The following is a 20,694-nucleotide window of genomic DNA, read 5'->3' on the forward strand; positions in this document are numbered from 1 at the left end:
CCGGATCCCCTGCGAAAACAAACATTGGTGCTGAAGTGAAGATGAAAGAACAGGTTTGGGGAGGCAGCGGGGGGCTACAGACAGTCTTACGCTGCAGGAGAAATCCAATTTGGATGCTCGAAAAACACAGACAGTCTTTGTGCCATTATGGGAGGGTGGGCCATGGATGACTGTGAGAACTGCTTTAGACCGTAGAAAGGGACATTGGCGGTTTGAGGCGGCTGCTTTTCAGTTATTCCCCTGTTGACATATCCATCCAAGATGGATTTTTTTCAGTCCCGCTTCATGCATGTTTTTATTCATAAATGCGTCACGTGGTGGATGTCTATGTATGCAGCTCAGATGTCTTTATGTATACAGATGCTTGTGTATATGATTCATAAACGTATGCAGCTCAGATGTCTGTAAGCAGCTCAGATGTCTGTATTCAGCTCAGATGTTATGCAGCTCAGATGTTATGCAGCTCAGATGTCTGTCTGCAGCTCATATGTCTGTAAGCAGCTCAGATGTCTGTATTCAGCTCATATGTCTGTAAGCAGCTCAGATGTCTGTCTGCAGCTCAGATGTCTGTAAGCAGCTCAGATGTCTGTATTCAGCTCAGATGTCTGTAAGCAGCTCAGATGTCTGTAAGCAGCTCAGATGTCTGTCTGCAGCTCAGATGTCTGTATTCAGCTCAGATGTCTGTAAGCAGCTCAGATGTCTGTATTCAGCTCAGATGTCTGTAAGCAGCTCAGATGTCTGTAAGCAGCTCAGATGTCTGTCTGCAGCTCAGATGTCTGTATTCAGCTCAGATGTCTGTATTCAGCTCAGATGTCTGTAAGCAGCTCAGATGTCTGTATTCAGCTCAGATGTCTGTAAGCAGCTCAGATGTCTGTATTCAGCTCAGATGTCTGTCTGCAGCTCAGATGTCTGTAAGCAGCTCAGAGGCTTGTGTATATACTGTACAGTGGGCCTACAGTAAGGTGAATAGGTGAATGTAGGTATTGTAGGTATGGAGGTATTAATACTAAGCTGCGACAGTGGGAAGTTTTTCGGACTTTTTGCAACCGGCACTTTGGCGACCCCTAGTGGCTCGGGTGTGCATATTTTGTACTATACTATAAATATATCGAATTGAAGGCTTATTTGTTGCATGTCGATAGCGACAAAATCCGACAAAATCCGCTCAGCGGTTCTCGAGTTACATGCCAGTATTTGAGGCTTGTGCAAAGTACAAGGTATTGCGCAAAATACCACTCCCGACTCAGGCTGCAGTCAATCTAGATCCGATCTCGAAAATGATTGTGGATCATTGTAGTCAATGAGTGTGGCTTTCCAATGATACCCCATGTGGGGATGTGTGAATCAGGGATCTAGGTGAACAACAAAATTCTTTAACAGGAAGCCAAATGAATTGAAGTCTATGAGAAGAGTTTTTCTTTGTACACAGTTTACCAAAATCACTCCTAATCACTCATTTCTGAATGGATCTTTATGAAATTTGGATATGTACTACATAAGGCTTCAGGCTATGGCTCTGTCTGGACCTTAATTTGTATCTGGAATCAGAAACTTCAGAATGTCATCTTTCAAAAGAGACCAGGCTCATGCATGTGCTATAAGTATAAAGTATGTTGTTTTGGTCCCCACATAAAAATGTTCTATGTGTAGAAAATCTATTTCTGACATGTTACTCGTGGTTCTTGGTTTTGGATTTTAGGATTGGGGAAATCCTTGCGATACCCTGTTTTAGCCTGGTATTGGCCCAATATATATTCCAGCTGTGAACTGGAATATGGAGGGTGGCTGGTATCAAATCTATGATTTTCACCCTGGGGCACTAAGCCTCAAACTGCTCCAGGGGTTCTACAAGGCATCTTGACTTGTCTGATGGAATGCATATGTAGTGGGGCTGTGTGTGTGTGTGTGTGTGTGTGTGTGTGTGTGTGTGTGTGTGTGTGTGTGTGTGTGTGTGCGTGTGCGTGTGTGTGTGTGTGCGTATGTAGGGTTGATGTGCAAAAAGATAGTATTCCAATTAACCTGGAAAGGCTGAGATCCTCTGGTTACAGGACCACTTGCCTTGTTTAAATTGATCAATAAACAAATCTTAAATAAACCACTAAAAGATCCGTCGTCACAGACCCGGTGCCAGAGGAAAGTAACTGGATGGTAATTTGGTTTTTAATCAAAGTAATTTGTTTCAGACTTTTTTCCTCCAATCTCCCAATTTAGTCATTATGCCTACTGTGGGTCTGGGGAGGGTGTAGACTACCACATGCTGCCCTACTGTTGGTCTAGGGAGGGTAACTACCACATGCTGCCCTACTGTTGGTCTAGGGAGGGTGTAGACTACCACATGCTGCCCTACTGTTGGTCTAGGGAGGGTGTAGACTACCACATGCTGCCCTACTGTCTGTCTAGGGAGGGTGTAGACTACCACATGCTGCCCTACTGTTGGTCTGGGGAGGGTGTAGACTACCACATGCTGCCCTACTGTTGGTCTAGGGAGGGTGTAGACTACCACATGCTGCCCTACTGTTGGTCTAGGGAGGGTGTAGACTACCACATGCTGCCCTACTGTTGGTCTGGGGAGGGTGTAGACTACCACATGCTGCCCTACTGTTGGTCTGGGGAGGGTGTAGACTACCACATGCTGCCCTACTGTTGGTCTAGGGAGGGTGTAGACTACCACATGCCTTCTCCGATACATGTGGAGTCACCAGATGCCTCTTTTCACCCGACAGCTTATTTTCATTGTACTGTACTTGTACTGTATAATGAATACATTTGAATCCAATCTTATCTGACCAGGCACCCTGACCGACCAGTAGGAGTCACTGTTGCAATGACCAGGACTCCAGCTTCCCACCCGCAAACACTGTCAATGTGTCCGTAGGGATGGCTGACCAAGGCAGAGGTACCGCTGCCGGGAATTGAACCTGGGTCTCTGGGGTGGTAGTAGGGTTGAACGATTAATCGATTTTAAATCGAAATCGCGATTTGGAATGATGCAATTAGCAAATCGCAAAAAAATGTATAGTCGCAATTCTTTTTTTAATTTTTTTTTTAATTTTTTTTTTTAATTTAACCAGGAAGTCCCATTGAGATACAAGATCGGTTTGGGAGAGGGAGGTAAGGGATTTTAGATTGTGTGTTGTGAAGTTTAGACTTCAGAGAGGGAGAGTAAAGTACAGAAAAAAAGGTACCGTTGGGTACCAGTATCGATTCCCAGGTAAAAAGAAACATTTTCAGGCTCGGTGTCCCGAAAAGACCCACCGCGTAGGCCAGATGCAAGCCGCATTTTACAATAAACCTCTGTGGGGCTGCTAAAAAAAGTATAATTATAATCGCACATTTAATCGCAATCGCAATATCTGTCCGAAAAATCGCAATTCGATTATTTCCCAAAATCGTGCAGCGCTAGGTGGTAGGCGAGTGGCGTGCTTATACCTGCTAATACTTAAACCAAGCTAGACAGATGCCTGCTGAAGTGAATACTGACTGGCGGCATGGTGGTGTAGTGGTTAACACTGTTGCCTCACAGCAAGAAGGTCCTCGGTTCGGTTCCTGCTTGGGGACCAGGTTACCAGGTACCCAGGGGTATCTCCCGGGCCTTTCTGTGTGGAGTTTGCATGTTCTCCACCGTGCTCGCAAGGGTTTCCCCTCTAGAACAAGAGATAAAAACCCAATGGAAAGACATGCGGAACAGATCGCTAACGCCGTCGCGTCCCTGATGAAGACGGACAGGAGCACTTGGATCGTGGCCCAGGTCTGCTCCCGGCTGCCCTTGAGGGGAAGGTCGACGGGATGGGTCAAGCGCAGAGAAGGAATTTTTCTGTGACCCCAATGCATGTTACTCACTGTGCCTTTAAAAATAATAAGTATAGGGGAGCTCCAGTAGCTCACCACGTACCGCGAGTGCTATTTCAGCGCCGTGGACAACCGTGCTCGTCACGGATCTGGGGCTGAGCGAGTTCGAATCCCGGACTGCAGCCGTGCCTTTCCCAGAGTGTCTTCCCCCCCATCTGAACCCTTTCAGCCTGCTTCTGTCGGTCGAACTTGACCAAGTATAAATGCGATAAACGTATAAAAGAGCCAGGGAAATGGCCAAAGTTTAAAAAAAAAAATAATAAGTATAAAATAATTTTTTAGCACTCGCTTGTATTTAAATTGTAAACATTTTGTGTGATTTTGTGTGAAGGGCGGACTAGCAAAGTAAGATTTTCATTGTACGGCAAACTGTCTGTTTAACTGTGCACATGACAATAAACAATCTTGAATCTTGAATCTTGAATGTGTGTGTGTGTGTGTTACTGTGTGTGTCACCTATGTCGCATGAGTGTGTTTGCTGCATGATAAGTTGTACAATGGCCAACCAATAAATGTACTAAATTAGGTCCTCTCCTACCGCTTCATGGTCCTTGCTGAGGAGCTTGGTGCAGGCCAGGAACTCCTCGTACTGGGAGAAGGGAATGACGGGCTCGGGCAGCTCTCGCAGATAGAGCTTCAGCAGGGAGGCTACCGTGTGGACATCTGTGTTACTGTACAGAGAGAGAGAGAGAGAGAGAGACAGAGAGAGAGAGAGAGAGAGAGAGAGAGAGAGAGAGAGAGAGAGAGAGAGAGAGAGAGAGAGAGAGACATAATGAGAGAGCAAGAGAGAGGTGAGGGAGAGAGAGAGAGGTGAGGGAGAGAGAGATAGACATAATGAGAGAGCAAGAGAGAGGTGAGAGAGAGAGAGAGAGAGAGAGAGAGAGAGAGAGAGAGAGAGAGAGAGAGAGAGAGAGAGAGAGAGAGCAAGAGAGAGATTGTGATAAGGATGAACGATGGCATCACGGCAGTGAGGCATCGAACACAAATCAGAGCGGGGGGGGGGGGGTTGGTGTGGAAGGAAGGAGAGAGGGATGATGGATAGGGAGGGAGGGGGGGAATCGAAGGATAGAAGGACGGGGGAGATTCAGGGGCCCGTCGTAAATTAGCGTGTAAACCTGTTCGTAAATCAGTGGGGAAGGTGTAAGCAGAGATGAGCTAAATGACAAGCATGAGGTTTTCCTCTATAGCTCACTACACTGATAGTATCACAGTATCACTACACGGATAGTATCACACTAGTATCACTACACGGATAGTATCACACTAGTTAGTATCACTATACTGTACTCTACAGCTCACTACACTAATAGTATCACACTAGTATCACTACAGTTAGGGTTGGGTACCGTTCACATTTGAACCGATACCGGTACCTGGGAATCGATACCGGTACTCGACGTTACCTTTTTAAGGTACTTTCATTATAACAACATTTGTATTTCTGTTGTAAAACTGAAAAGTCTAAACTTCTCAATTTCAACATTGTTATCACACCACACAAACTAAAACCCCTCTCTACCTCCCTTTCCCAAACCGTCCTACAACAATTTTTTTTTATGTTGCATGATCATGTATACATTTATTATGTATTATTATTTTGTAAGTTTAAATATCAACATTATCTGGCCATCCTCAGTAAATACTATCAAACTCCTCTGACCTCATCTGGTCTTTCCAAAGACACCATTTTAAAGTCGTAGTGAAGATTGATTTATATGAACACCGATTTATGTATACGTAATTTAGCTAGCTCGCTAACGTTACTAGGATTAAAGCAAGCTTAGATAAAAAAAATAATAATACTAGTATTACTACACTGTACCAGGCTGCTGTCTTAGGGCTTGTGTCCACCAGGGACGTTTTATGAGTTGTCAGCTCCTTTCTGTCATTCATTTCTATGCTGGAGAAGCGACAGGCGCGCTCCTCTTCCCAGCGCGCTTATGAGCTCTCGACGGCAGCGTTTTTTGGCGGAGCGCTCCCAGCACATAAAGTTGAAACTAGTTAAACTTTTGGAAAGGCGCGCGCTCATCAATGTAACTCATCAAGGAAGGGGCGGAGCCGCGGCTGGCGCGAGCCTCAGAAAAACGCTCAGAGCTTCTTTTTTTTTTCTTTTTTAAGCGGTCCGCCTTGAAAAAAAGGCTTTTAGTGGACACATAGCCATACTAGGCCAGGTTGATGTATCGCCTGGATCCTGATGATCCCCAAACAGGTTTTATTTATGGTGTCAGAGGGCGAGGGTGGGAGGGATGGATGGATGGATGAGGGTGGGAGGGATGGGTGAATGAGGACGGGGGCAGGATGGGGGATTAGGGGACAAGAGAGGAAGTTGTAAGTGACAGACGGGGTGGGGTGGGGTGGGGGGGGTGGGCTCCATCACTCACCGCCACTGTCATCCTTGAGTGGTGGACGGCGGCCACGTCACACAACCCAATACTGCTTCATAAAGTAGACACGGTCACCTACAGTGCAAACACCAGGCACACATGTGGCTCCAACGCGTTTAGCTGCCAGAGTGTTTCTCAACTCTGGTCACGGGATCTCGAGCCTGCCTGCCCGGGTGTCTTTTACCACCTCGAACTGTTTTCCACTTAGCAGCACACTGTGAGGATAATTTCGCACGACAGTAGCCATCAGGCTCCACAACCATGGACTGCTGCCAATTGCTGGAGAACTAACGGCTGGTGAACTTGAGAACTGTTAGGACTGGTCTGACTCTTAATAATAAACACTGCACGGACTCTGGTGCAGTGTGTTACTACGGTTTGGACCATGTATACTACCATCACTATTACTATGGTCCGGTTGAATCCTGCCACCCACTACTGTTCACTACTACTACTGTTATCACTATTGTCATCATTACTTGCACTTTGTTCTATGTTCTATTATTCTATTATCTATGTACCTACCCTATTTGTTACCCCCCCCCCCCCATGCTGCTATGACACTTGAATTTCCCCAAGGGGATTAATAAAGGAACACTTGACTTGACACGTAAATATTATGTGAGGACAAAATATGCGTCAATCCATTTGTTCCGGCTGTGGATTTGTTTGAATCCTACAAAAGTGGAGGATGTGTACGAGGATGATGCCGGCACCGCGGTTTAAGGTAATTGGCCTATTTAAAGAAAAAAGAGCGGGGGTTCGAGATAGGCCAATTACTTATCCCACTGCTCAAAATTGTATTATGCAGTTTGGAAACCTTTGGAAACGACAAAGACATAGATCTTCAGTGTTTCCCCTATATGCATTCAGCAGCGGCGCAGCTATGAACTAGAGTACTAGACTATTAAAAAAATAATAATAATAATAATAAAATATTATATATATATATATATATATATATATATATATATATATATATATATATATATATATATATAATTTTTTTTATCATTTTATTTGGGCTGTGGGGGGTGCTTAATGTAAAAGACTGACCTGAGGAAAAGGCTGCAGGGAGAAAGCACTGCAGTCTAGTCGATTTTGTGTTTTGAGCACAAAGTTCATCATAGATCTAGCCTCTTTATTTTGCTCTCAAAGTGCACCAGGCATGCCCCCGGACGCGTGAACACTTAAGGCAACTAACTTGTGCTTCCGCGTTTCTCTGATTGGCCAACTGACCCCACGTGACGCTACGGCTCGTTTTCCCCCTACACCGGTAACGCGCGCATGCGCATTTTCGTTTTGACGGCACTCAAACGCCAAGCGAGGCTGCTCGCGGAAATAGGCTGCTCGTGGAAATGTAATGTTAGAATACATATTTATCAAAACAACATATTTATCAAAACAACTACCAGATTCACTCACTAATGTTATAACGTTTTATTCATACACTCCCCACTTACTGTAGAACGCAAGCTCTACTGTCTTTAACTATAAGCGTTTACACTCCCCACTTACTGTAGAACGCAAGCTCTACTGTCTTTAACTATAAGCGTTTACACTCCCCACTTACTGTAGAACGCAAGCTCTACTGTCTTTAACTATAAGTGTTTACACTCCCCACTTACTGTAGAACATGGTACATGAGTATATAGTATATAGGGATGTTGCACATTCGTCACTCAGTTTTATCATCGATAAAAACTCGTTCGCCAGCTTGCTGTGGAGCCTATGGTCACAAGTTCGAATCACTTCAATTCTTTTTTCTGCAACATATCCACTCTTGAACAATGAAAAACTCCTTTTTCTTCTATTTACAAATAAGAGCAGCTCTGAAGGCTCACGGAGATGAACGTTATTTCGATTGATATGAATAGCTAGTTACGTTTATATAGAGAGATGATAAATTAATTAAACGTAAAAATTTTTTTTTTTAGAGGAATTGAAGTGATTCGAACTTGTGACCATAGGCTCCACAGCAAGCTGGCAAACGAGTTGAGCTAAGTGCGTCGATGTAAAACTGAGTGACGAATGTATAATTTACACTTGTGCCAATTGCCTCACTCGTTGGAGGCTCATGCCTCCGGCGTAGGGAACGAGCGCAGAGCGGCTGGTATTCACGAAGGAGAGCGTTGGCCAATCAGAGAAACGCGGAAGCACAAGTTAGTTGCCTTAAGTGTTCACGCCCCCCGGACCCCCCTAGAGGCACAGCACCGCTGCTGAATTCTCTTTCAGGGGAAACACTGATCTTTATGCACGTTACAAATAGCACACGCTACATGACTCTAGTGTATGTCCAGAGTGCCAACAGTTGTGATTGGAGGATCAATAAAGAAAAGAGGGTGGGGTTTGAGGTAAATTATTTTCTTGATAGTTACGTGTGTTTTGATATAACTCATAAAATCCAGAGTACTTGACACTGAAGCTGAGCAACTCTTCTGCTTCTCTTCACTCCTCTCCTCTCCTCCCCAGGGATGAAAGAAACTGTGCCTGTATCTATTTCAGAACTGGCTCTGAGCAGCTGCAACACTTTGGTGTGGTGAAAGCTAAACATAACACAGTGTGCCAATTAGCACCTGGGCGACGGACTGTTCTGCCACAAGTCGCCCACGGCTGCGGCACAGGTGTTAAATTCAGAGGGAAAACGTTAGTAGCTACTTGCAGCACCGTGGAACACTGAGAAGCCATAAACACGTGCTCACACACACACATCGCTCAGAGTAAGACTTCTGCCACTGGCTCAGTCTAACGGATGAGCAAAGTTGATCTTGACTTGATGAAGAAGGCTAGGGAAAGGGGGCAATAGGGGAAAAGGGAAAAAGGGGGGGATGAGGGCAGGTAAGGGATGAACCTAATCTAATCTAAACTAACTAATGGGGAAAAGCCTTGGTGAAGAGGTGTGTTTTGAGAGCAGTTTTGAAAGTGTCCAGGGTTGGGGCGTTGTGGATTTCAGGGGATAGAGAGGAACATGTGATTTTAATATTCTATTTTGACTGAGGTAATAGTTTATTTTTAATTATTTTTATTTTTATTAATTTTTTTTATTATTTTAGTTTTAAAACACTATTTATTAAATATTCTATTTATATAATGTAAATCTATACCCCCGAAATAATGGTATTGTACAAATCAATTTGTTTTGAGTTAAAAAGTTATAGCTATGGGTCTAATACACCCGTCGATTATCAGTGAGTTGCTTCCAGTCAAAAAACGGATTGTTTTTTCATCTGTACATTTCCGTTTTATACTGTTTTGAATATGAGTATAACTTTGGGTGTTTCTGAGTAATTCCAGAGAAAGACGCGATAATAGCGTTTTAGTGGAATACACTAAACACGTTGTAATTTTTCGCCTGATTATCGAATCTTCCTGAAATCAACGCTAGATCATCATTATTATCCTTCCTCATGCAAAAATGAAAAGAGCCCTGGACCGCTCAGACCCATTCCCAACGATAACATCAGGCTGGATGGATGAAAATGAATGGATATCGCTAATAAAAGAAATAACGATTAAAACCCGACTATACTCGTGATTGGCACTCAAACGATGGCGAGTTAACCCGACTATCATCGTGACTGTTTTTTTTTTTTTGTGGGACCCTCTCGAAAACGAGATACTGTATCTCAAGTGGTTTTCCCAATAAAAGAATTTCAATATAACTTATTCTACTGTGGATTTCTCCAGGCAGAGTCAACTCTAAAAACAAAACATGTAAACAAAATGCAATACCAAGCGGGGCTCGTTTGCCTAGAGGTCGCTGTTTGACAGCATCACAGATTCTACCTTTAAAGTAACAATGTTATATGAAATCATTATGTTTTTTTTGTATCCACTTTTTCTCCCATTTTCTATTTTTCTCCCATCCCAATTTTCATATCGTCCAATTCAACCCTCCCCTGTCTTTCGAACGTTGTTTCTTGCCTCCCACAAGCCCGCTGCAATGTGGACTAGCACGAGTCCCCTCCGATACTCGAGGTAACAGCCGTCGCATCTTTTCACCTGCGCGGCTCGATCTTTCAGCGTCGGGGGTCTGGGCTTTGGAGGGGCCTCGCCCCCGTCGCTTCTTGATTCTACTGCGCAGGCGCACCAACCGACCTGTAGGAGTCGCTGTCCACAACGCCCGATCCCCACCCTTCAGTTTCCCTCCCCGTAATACGGCCAATGTGTATTACTGTGGACGACTAGCTAAACTGAAAGCAATGTGGAGAGCGGGGCTCGAACAGGAGGCATCCTGTTCGAGACCAGTCTCCAGCATTCGTTGCGAGCGCCTTGCCCACTGCGCCACGTAGCCGCCCATGAAATCATTATGTTAAAGCATCTCGTGGATATATACCCAATGGTTGGTTACAGGCAATAAAAGAGGTTTACGTAATCCTGCATGTTGTAAGCAACCATCGTATACTTTTTTGTTTTGCTGTAACTCCTGATTCCCTCCCACTATATCATCTCCAGCGCAGGCATCACTGGGGGAATGAAGCACTGCATCCTGGCAATTGAACCGCACATGTATGTAGCATTAAACGCCAAATGGGATATTAAGCCTTGGAATTTGGTTTGGATAAACGATGGAATAAAATGTACACCATGTAATCAGGAATATTATCTTACAGGTTCCAATGCAATCTATTTCAGAAAGTGGATTTCTAGGAAAACACACCCACCCACCCACACACAAAATTAAATAAATATGATTTTGTCTCATGGTAGCAATAATAAAGATGCAATCTCATTTCCCCCAAGAAAACCATGTATATGTAAACTGTGAAAATGAATCAGTGGCCAGAAGCCGATCTCCACTCCACATAATGGTTTTACTGCAGAGTGAAATACAGTACAGCAAATCTACTAACCAAACAATGATGATAACACTAACCTAGGAACTATTGTACAGACACCGTACACAGACCTATAACATATGCCATATGCCAACCTGCTACCAGTCTAATAACTACCACCAAATACAACTACAGTCTGTGGCCAGCGGGGTTTTCCAAAAGCATCTTAACCCTTTCACTACCACACTACAGACGGTTAACCTTTCACACTATCACACTACAGAAGGTTAACCTTTCACTACCAAACTACAGACGGTTAACCTTTCACTACCACACTACAGACGGTTAACCTTTCACTACCACACTACAGACGGTTAACCTTTCACTACCACACTACAGAAGGTTAACCTTTCACTACCACTACAGACGGTTAACCTTTCACTACCACTACAGACGGTTAACCTTTCACTACCACACTACAGACGGTTAACCTTTCACTACCACACTACAGACGGTTAACCTTTCACTACCACACTACAGACGGTTAACCTTTCACTACCACACTACAGAAGGTTAACCTTTCACTACCACTACAGACGGTTAACCTTTCACTACCACACTACAGACGGTTAACCTTTCACTACCACACTACAGACGGTTAACCTTTCACTACCACACTACAGAAGGTTAACCATTTCACTACCACACTACAGAAGGTTAACCTTTCACTACCACACTACAGAAGGTTAACCTTTCACTACCACACTACAGACGGACGGTTAACCTTTCACTACCACACTACAGAAGGTTAACCTTTCACTACCACACTACAGACGGTTAACCTTTCACTACCACACTACAGACGGTTAACCATTTCACTACCACACTACAGAAGGTTAACCTTTCACTACCACACTACAGACGGTTAACCTTTCACTACCACACTACATAAGGTTAACCTTTCACTACCACACTGCAGAAGGTTAACCTTTTCACTACCACACTACAGGTTAACCTTTCACTACCACACTACAGAAGGTTAACCATTTCACTACCACACTACAGAAGGTTAACCTTTCACTACCACACTACAGAAGGTTAACCATTCACTACCACACTACAGAAGGTTAACCTTTCACTACCACACTACAGAAGGTTAACCTTTCACTACCACACTACAGAAGGTTAACCATTCACTACCACACTACAGAAGGTTAACCTTTCACTACCACACTGCAGAAGGTTAACCCTTCACTACCACACTACAGAAGGTTAACCTTTCACTACCACACTGCAAAAGGTTAACCATTCACTACCACACTACAGACGGTTAACCTTTCACTACCACACTACAGAAGGTTAACCTTTCACTACCACACTACAGACGGTTAACCTTTCACTACCACACTGCAGAAGGTTAACCCTTCACTACCACACTACAGAAGGTTAACCTTTCACTACCACACGACTACAGACGGTTAAAAACAAATTTGGGGGAAACCCGAATTGTCCTTACCAGTCGAAGGAGGGTTTCTCCCCACAGTCGAAGGCGTCCTGCAGCTCCTTGACCAGGTTGGCCTGCCCCGGGAGCCTGAACAGACCCTCCTCCCGCAGACCCCACTGACGGATGAAGTCCACACACTGCTCCACCAGCATGGGCGCCTGCTTGGTCCCAAAACGACGCTCATAGCGCACTGTCTCCTCCAGCTTCTGACCGAAGATACCTGTGAGGGAACGAAATGAAACTCTGTTTATTAATGAAGGACCCCGTGACGTGGAAACAGTGGAGGTGGTCAAACTGCTTCAACGTGAACAACGCTGTGACAACATAGCACCGGTTAACCCTTTCACTATCACACTACCAAATGGTTAACCCTTGCACTGCGACAATACAGAAGGTTAACCCTTTCACTACCACACATACAGAAGGTTAACCCTTTCACTACCACACTACAGAAGGTTAACCCTTTCACTACCACCTTCTGTAGTGTGGTAGTGAAAGGGCTAATGCATTAGCCATGATTTAAGTATATAACGTTTTTGATTTATTTACTCATTTAGCTGACGCTTTTATCCAAAGCGACTTACAAATTGTGAACAACAAGTCGACATGAGGTGTACATCTCTGGCAGCTAAGGGTCAGTAGTGTTGTCCGTCAAACAGTGTTGATCTTGAGTGCTACACTCTGAGTGCATAGTGGTATAGACATATTAGCATGATAGGTAGTAGTATGAGGATAGTAACCAGTGTTGGGACTAACGCGTTACAAAGTAACGAAGTTACTTTTGGCGATAACTAGTACTCTAACGCATTACTTTTGAAATTCAGTAACGCTACTTACGTTACTGAATGGTTCGTCATTGCGTTATTTGCGTTATATACGGCGTAGATTGATAGCGAGCGGTAGTGATTATTATTATTATTATTATTATCCTCATATCCTGTCGGCTGCGGGGAAACGCTATATGCTGGGGGCGTGTTTTGTTTACTATTCCTGATCCTGACTGATAATGGCAGCGCCCAGCTACAACGCGTATTTCTCTTTTGTCGAGCGAAAAGAAAATAACGTTTTAGTTATGTCATTTCTTTGTGTTTTGGCTCAAAGATACTGGAGTCTAACGTTAACTACCAGGACTCATCCAAATCCACTCGCCACCCGCGTAGAATGATACCAGGCGACACACAGCAAATGGGACGGAAAACTTTTTCAAACTACTTGGAGAGAGAATATACAGTACAACATGGAAATGAGATAAAGAAAATGTTTAAGGGGCTGCTGGTCTAACGTTACATCTCGACACTGGTGAGTGCAGTGATGTGAATGTAAATGAATGGAAACTCAAGTTGATCAACGCATTTTGACTACAAATCTGCCAGGGAATCTCATCAATACTAATCAAACAATATAAATATAGTCCTTTCATGCACAATTGATATCCTAACTATTCTAACGTTGCAATGCACGATTGATATCTTAAACAACGTTGCAAGACGGTTATAATGAAACGCTCCGGCGACAGATATCAAGGCTGTTCCTCAAGCACTTATTTTCAACCTAGAACCTAAACGTGCATGCGCGCAACCTAAACGTGCCTGCGCTCAACCTCCCCGAGCAATTAGGCACGGTGCATTTCTTATTACGTCGGGACATTTGTGTTTTTGTCAGATTTGTGTTTGTATCTATTCTAGACCACATTGCTTAGCAGAGTTCAGTGATGTGAATGGAAACTGTCAAGTTGATCAACCGATTTTGAGTATCTGTATCTGCATGGGAGCAATTTTTTTCTTCTTCAAGTAACTAAATAGTTACTTTTCACAGTAACGCATTACTTTTGGGTGTAAGTAACTAGTAACGTAACGGAGTTACTTTTGAAATGAGTAACTAGTAAAGTAACTGAGTTACTATTTTTCAGTAACTAGCACAACACTGATAGTAACATAGTACACAGTGGTATGGTACATAAGAGTAAACGACAGTAAGATGTATTTTCAACGGCGGAAAATTGGGTTTCACCTGTCCTGACTGTGGTGAGCGGGTTTATTTCTCAGGGACAGTGAATATTAATAAACATTTCTGTAAATATGCCAGAATTAGCCAAAAGGCTAGTTTACATGCGTATCCCCTGGTGATGCACTTTGCACCATTTTACTTTACTTTTTATTGCACTGCTGCAAAATTTTACTATAATAATAATTAATTGCATTTATATAGCGCTTTTCTAGACACTCAAAGCGCTTTACAGTGTAGGGTGGAAATTGCCTCCTTCCCCACCACTGGCAGCACCCAACCTTGGGCTACGCAGGCTCAATGTCTACCATACAATGGCACCCGGCACACATCACACTACATAATGGCTGAACGGCTCAGGAGACAGGGATTGATATCAGCCAATTAAGGGGAAGGGATGATTAGGTGGCCTTGATGTCAGAGACCTGATTGAGAATTTGGCCAGGAACGTCGGGGAACCCCCTAGTCTTTGTGATAGGCGTCCTGGGTTCTTTAACGACCGAATTCAGTCAGGACCACGGTTTAGCGTCTCATCCAAAGGACGGCACTCGCAGCTGTACGGTGTCCCTATATCACCGTAAACAGGGGCACGGTGTCCCTATATCACCGTAAACAGGGGCACGGTGTCCCTATATCACCGTAACAGGGGCATTGTGCCCCCTGCTGGACAACAACACCACTTTCCGACAGCAGCCTTGACCGGGTCTCAAACCGGTGATCTTCCAATCATGAGTCCGGAGCTCTACTCATGTAGCCACGCTGCCGGACTATCTACTCTATTCTACTATTTTATTGCACTGTACTATTTTACTCTGTCTATTACTTTTTATTACAGGTTCAAAACTGTCAAGTATTAAAACTGTGTGGGTATAAAACAAGAAAGACTCTGAGGTTTTAAAACTGTAGGACCCAGGCCTAGAACTGCGCCCTGAGAGGGAGGTTTGCCCTGAGTGGGAGGTTTGAAGGGTCAAAGTGGGTATCAAACAGGAGGGAAGACTGCCAAGTTTTAAACTGTGGATACCAAACGGAGAAGGTAAAGACGACTTTGAACTGTTAAACAGTCATCCGGAACTATTTTATTGCACTGTAAAAAACTGGGATTTTATATGTCTGCACTTCATGTGCACTATTTTACGCTGTCTGTTCTATCTTACTCTTTTGATTATTGTCTATTTAAAACAGAATCAAACCATAAGCAAGGTGGCCTGTTGGGATGTTAGATCCTAATGTGAAAAACTGTGATTTTATGTCTGCACTTTATGTGCTCATTTTATGCCTGTCTTTTTTCTGTTGTGAAGCACGTTGAGCTGCAGTTTCACACTTTTGATAAATAACAGTTTTAAGAAGATCATGTTTGCACATTTTCCAGAGTTGGCAATCCCAGGAGTGCAGCGAGGTCAGAACTTCAAAGGGAGCACAGATCAGAGCAACAGCTTTAATGCATGAGGTTCAATATTGTTTTGATGACATATAAAATGGGTCTCGATTACACAGTTGAATTCCTTGTGAGTCGGGCGGGGGCAGTACAGAAAAGGAATATATAGCCAATGAAATATGAATACTGTTATGAAATCCTGCATCAAAAGCAGTGAGCCTTCCCACGCTCTCACCCCTGGGTAAAACGGACATTCATCAACAAATTCAAAAGGTCTTATTGTATTGTGTAGACTAGAGCTTCTGGCACATCAAAGACCTTGTGGGACAAAGTTAAAATGATTGGATTAAAGGTGCTGTAAGTTGTAAATGTTTGTTAAAATAAGTGGTCTACAGGTTAAAATAATAGCTCGACATTCTGACAGCCATCACTGATACAGAGTGTTTTGTCAGTAACATTGGTCTCCCAGTCCCTCCGCTCTGCAGTAAACAGAAAATACATTTCCTGGTATCCTGTTCTCCACACTGCAAAAAGGGTCTGACAAAAATAAGAAATAAAAACGTATTAAGCAAAAATGTGCTTTAAACAAGTAAAACAATCTGCCAGTGCAGTAAGCAAATCTGGCAAAGCATATCTAGAGTTCTCTCTCCTGATTGGATAAAGTGGGAACGGGATACGAGAAAATGTATTTCCTATTTACTGCAGGGCGGAGGAATTGGGAGACCCATGTTACTGACCAGACACTCTATACCAGTGATGGCTTTCAGAATGTAGAACTATTTAACACTTATTTAAACAAATTAATACCACTTACAACACCTTTAATACCAAAAAGATTTATAAAAAAATAGTTCTTGTAGACCCTGTAGAGGCTGTATCTTGGCGCTCCTTAGAAGCGGCGGCAGTTTCACCGCTAAGATTGCAGGATGTAGTGTACTCCACTGTCCCTATTTCGAAATGCCGACTGAGGTATGGACCGATCATAACTCACGTGATCCAAACGTGGCGTAATGTACAGAAGTCGTGTGGGGTTAAATGCCCATGGCACCTGGACTCTCCAATTTTTTATAATCAGCAACTACTTGTTGGGCACAAGCCGGTTAGTATTCCTCAATGGCAAAGGAGAGGAGTGCATACTCTGGAGGATATTTATGATAAGAACGGCCTTCGGGCGTTTCAGGACTTAAGAGAATTTTATGATCTTCCCGGCGAGTCCTTCTTTCTTTACCTTCAACTAAGGTCAGCGCTGAGGGCGCATGGCGTGCCGTGGGCTCAAGCTTTGCAACCACACCCCTTCCTCAGGCTCATAGTGGACAGGACGACCTCCAGAGGGTTTGTCTCAGACTTTTATACGCTCTTAATTCAATCCACGTATATAAATGTGTCATTGGATACAATCTGGCATGGGGATATCCCGGAGTTGGACCCCGAGTTTGACTGGGATGATGTTTGGGCAAATGTGGCATTGTCTTCCCGCAACCCCAATCACCAGCAAATTAATTTTAATTATATTCATAGGACCTATCTTACACCTAGGAAGCTATTTGCTATTAGGGGTGGGACGATACATCGATCCAGATCGATACATCGATGTAATTATCAACAATCGAATCGGATCGATGCGATGTAATAAGATCGATTCATATCGATACTCTTATTTTGAAAATCCTGTGGCGAGTCTCATATCCGCCCAAGAACAACAGCAGTAGCTCCGTGTGTGTAGATGTTACAGCATAGCATTCTCCCTTTCTGTGTGTGTGTGTGTGCGCGCGTCTTTGGAAAGACCAGATGAGGTCAGAGGAGTTTGATGTTTAAATGTTATTTAAACATAAACAATATAATACATAATAAATGTAGGCCTATACATGATCATGCAACATCAACAAATTGTTGTAGGAACGGTTTGGGAGAGGGAGGTTGTGAGTTTTGAGTTCCAAAAAATTTAGCTTAAAGTTTAAAGCTCAATATATAAAAACGTGGCACTTTACAGTGAACAGGAGGTCTATTTGTATTAAAAACAATAGATTGATTTTCCTTTAAATGTCTGGAAGAGCTCAAAAATACAAATGTCAAATTATATTTTCATTACCTTTTTTTTGTTGATCTAAATGTTACTGATTGTGTTAAATGGGCATATGATATCATCGATCGCAGGCACCTGAATCTAATCGTATCGTATTGTATCGTGAGAGACTTTGTGATATCGGCAAATATCGTATCGTTGTCCAAAGAATCGATATCGTATCGTATCATGATGAAACTGGTGATTCCCACCCCTATTTGCTATGGGACTGGTAACCGACTCTCGGTGCACTTTGTGCTCTCAAAGGGCCGCTGGCACTTATATGCATATGTATTGGGATTGCCCACCAGTGGCCCGCTTCTGGAGGTCAATAACGGACAAACTTTCAGATTTGTGTGGCTTAACTATCCCATTCACAGCTGTTACGCTACTCCTGAACGATATAACGACACTACCCGCGTCCGTACAACTAAAAAGGGTTGTCCTAGCGGGCGTCACAGCAGCGAAGAAGCTAATAGATGGAAGGAGCCTGAGAAGCTCACAGTGATTAACTGGTCCCTAACACTGTTGGATGTGATTTATCTTGAGATATCCACGGCGCGGGTGATTGGGGTGGGGCAGGCTGGTATTGACCTGTGGTTTGCAACAGCTGAGGTCAGGACCGCCGTGTGCGGCTGAGCGGGGTTGAGGTGCTTGTTCGGGGGAGTCCGGCGGTCTCGTGGGAGGGGGAGGAGGAAATGTCTTGTCTGTCTTGTCTTTTGTCTTGTCCTTCTTAACTTTAACTGGGGGAATAACTGGGGGAATTTTATTGGGGGGAGCTATTTTGCTATTTCTTCACTGTTTGGGCACTTTTGCACGGTTCCTGTGAGTCTATGGAACACTCTGTAGGTTTTTGTTTTTCGAAAAGGTTCATTGTTTTGTATTTCTGGTCGGGTACTCAGGGGCAGCGTTTTTTCTACCTCAGGATCTTAAGCCGTTTTGAGGCTGGGCTCCAACCACTGTGTGGCCTGGTGACAATTGCCACATTGTTATGCAGCTGGGTAGCACGTTTTGAGATGACTCAGTTTGGTGAGGGTGAGGGTTGTGAGGGGAATTGGAAGAGTGCGCCAATATGAGAATTAGAGACATAAGTCTTATTGATATAGAGCCACACGGCCGGGAAACGGTACTGAATACTGGGAAAGGCCAATTGTAAGATAGTACCCCCTTAAAATTAAAATATTGTACTCTGCTTTTATAAATTGTTATTTCTTTTATTATTATTGTTCTGTTATCTCCCTGTGAAGATTTTGAGTATTGTTATTATGGTTATTGTATTGTGTTGTCTTGTTTTCATGTTAAGTAATAATAAAAAAAAATTGATCACAAAAAAAAAATAGTTCTTGTTTTTCCCCTGACCTGTGTTAAACGTGGCCTGCCGGCCCAGACTCAAGTAAAGAATTATGTTCTGTACACCCGCAAAGCCTCCACTTCCTGACGCTCGCCTCTCTGCTTTTGTCTGCGTCGGTCCCAGTGGAAACAGACTGACTCCCGTTAGAAGGGGTCTCATGTGGATGGCGTACGAGAGGGGATTAAGGACGGCCTTCCTGAGAGATTTGGATCCGCATACTTTTCCGCTCTCCAGATACAGACAGAGGCGGCACAGTGCGCGCACACACACACACACACACACACACACACACACACACACACACACACACACGGTGCGATAGGGTACTGCATAGTGACTAAAATGGACTGAGCTTATCAGGCTTCCAAATGCTTTTGGTAGGGGGGGGGGGGGGGGGGGGGTGCGTCACAATGGCTTCACAAAGGATTTTAAAACCTTTAAAAGGTTCTGTAAGTGGCATTTTTATGTTCAAATAAGTGTTAAATAGCTCTACATACTCTACATCCAAAAGATTGGATTAAGTTGTATATTTTTGAGAGATGGTCTACATGTTAAAATAATAGCTTGACATTCTGACAGCCATCACTGCTATAGTGTTTGGTCAGTAACATGGGTCTCCCAGTCCCTCCGCTCTGCAGTACTCATGACCCTAACCCTACCCTACTTGAAAAAGACCGGAAGGGTCGAAACGTTGTAATGTTTTTTGTCACAATTAAAACACCTTGGAGCATCAAAAGTGAGTTGCGAGCCCCGCTTTGTTTCATGTACTACTGTTTTTACAGTTTGGCTCAGCACCAAGGAACGGGGGATGTGCGTTATTTTTCCCCCCCTAACCATACCCTAACCATAACAGTGATGTTAACACTATGATCGCCGTGGACGAGTTTACACGTCATTCCTAGCCATGCTCATTCTGCCGAAGACGCCGTAACTCGTCTTTGATGTCAATATTTCAAAAATCTGTCATCGAAATCATATTTCCTTTCCGGAGCCCTGAGACACACTGCAAAGCTCCACTCAACTCTCTAGCGGTTCAAGAGCGCCATCTGGTGGCCGATCGGCAGATCACCAACCGGAAATTAACCTTTGAACCGGTAGTGCTCATCCATATGTGGTCCGGGCACTCGCTATCGTTAGAGAGACTCCGTATTGACACAGTGAACATCGATCGGTGCAAATAACTTGAAAAAACAACATGATTTGGACGTATATACTATTATACAACCTGGAAATGGATCGGGCATTTCTCCATCCCATAATAGAAAAAATTCTGTTCCACGCTCATCTGCCAGCGGCGCGAGGAAGCCACGGTAAGATTCAGCGTTATATTCTAACGTGTTCCATATAGACTGCTATGATGAACATATGACCCACTCTGGATGAATCA

General features: G+C 43.7%; 1 protein-coding gene across 1 annotated transcript in view; it reads right to left on the reverse strand.

Annotated features, from left to right (window-relative positions):
• arhgap24 (Rho GTPase activating protein 24) overlaps positions 1-20,694 on the reverse strand; it is a gene marked incomplete at its 5' end in the record, with an annotated part of 142,458 nt that overhangs the window by 9,661 nt on the left and 112,103 nt on the right. The window contains 2 exons of the mRNA XM_084324990.1: positions 4,388-4,520; positions 12,528-12,735. Coding sequence (XP_084181116.1) covers positions 4,388-4,520; positions 12,528-12,735 — 341 coding nt within the window. The remainder of the gene's footprint in view (positions 1-4,387; positions 4,521-12,527; positions 12,736-20,694) is intronic.

This window comes from Notolepis coatsorum, assembly GCF_963971535.1.
Source record: "Notolepis coatsorum genome assembly, chromosome: 11".
Classification (NCBI taxonomy): Eukaryota; Metazoa; Chordata; class Actinopteri; order Aulopiformes; family Paralepididae; genus Notolepis; species Notolepis coatsorum.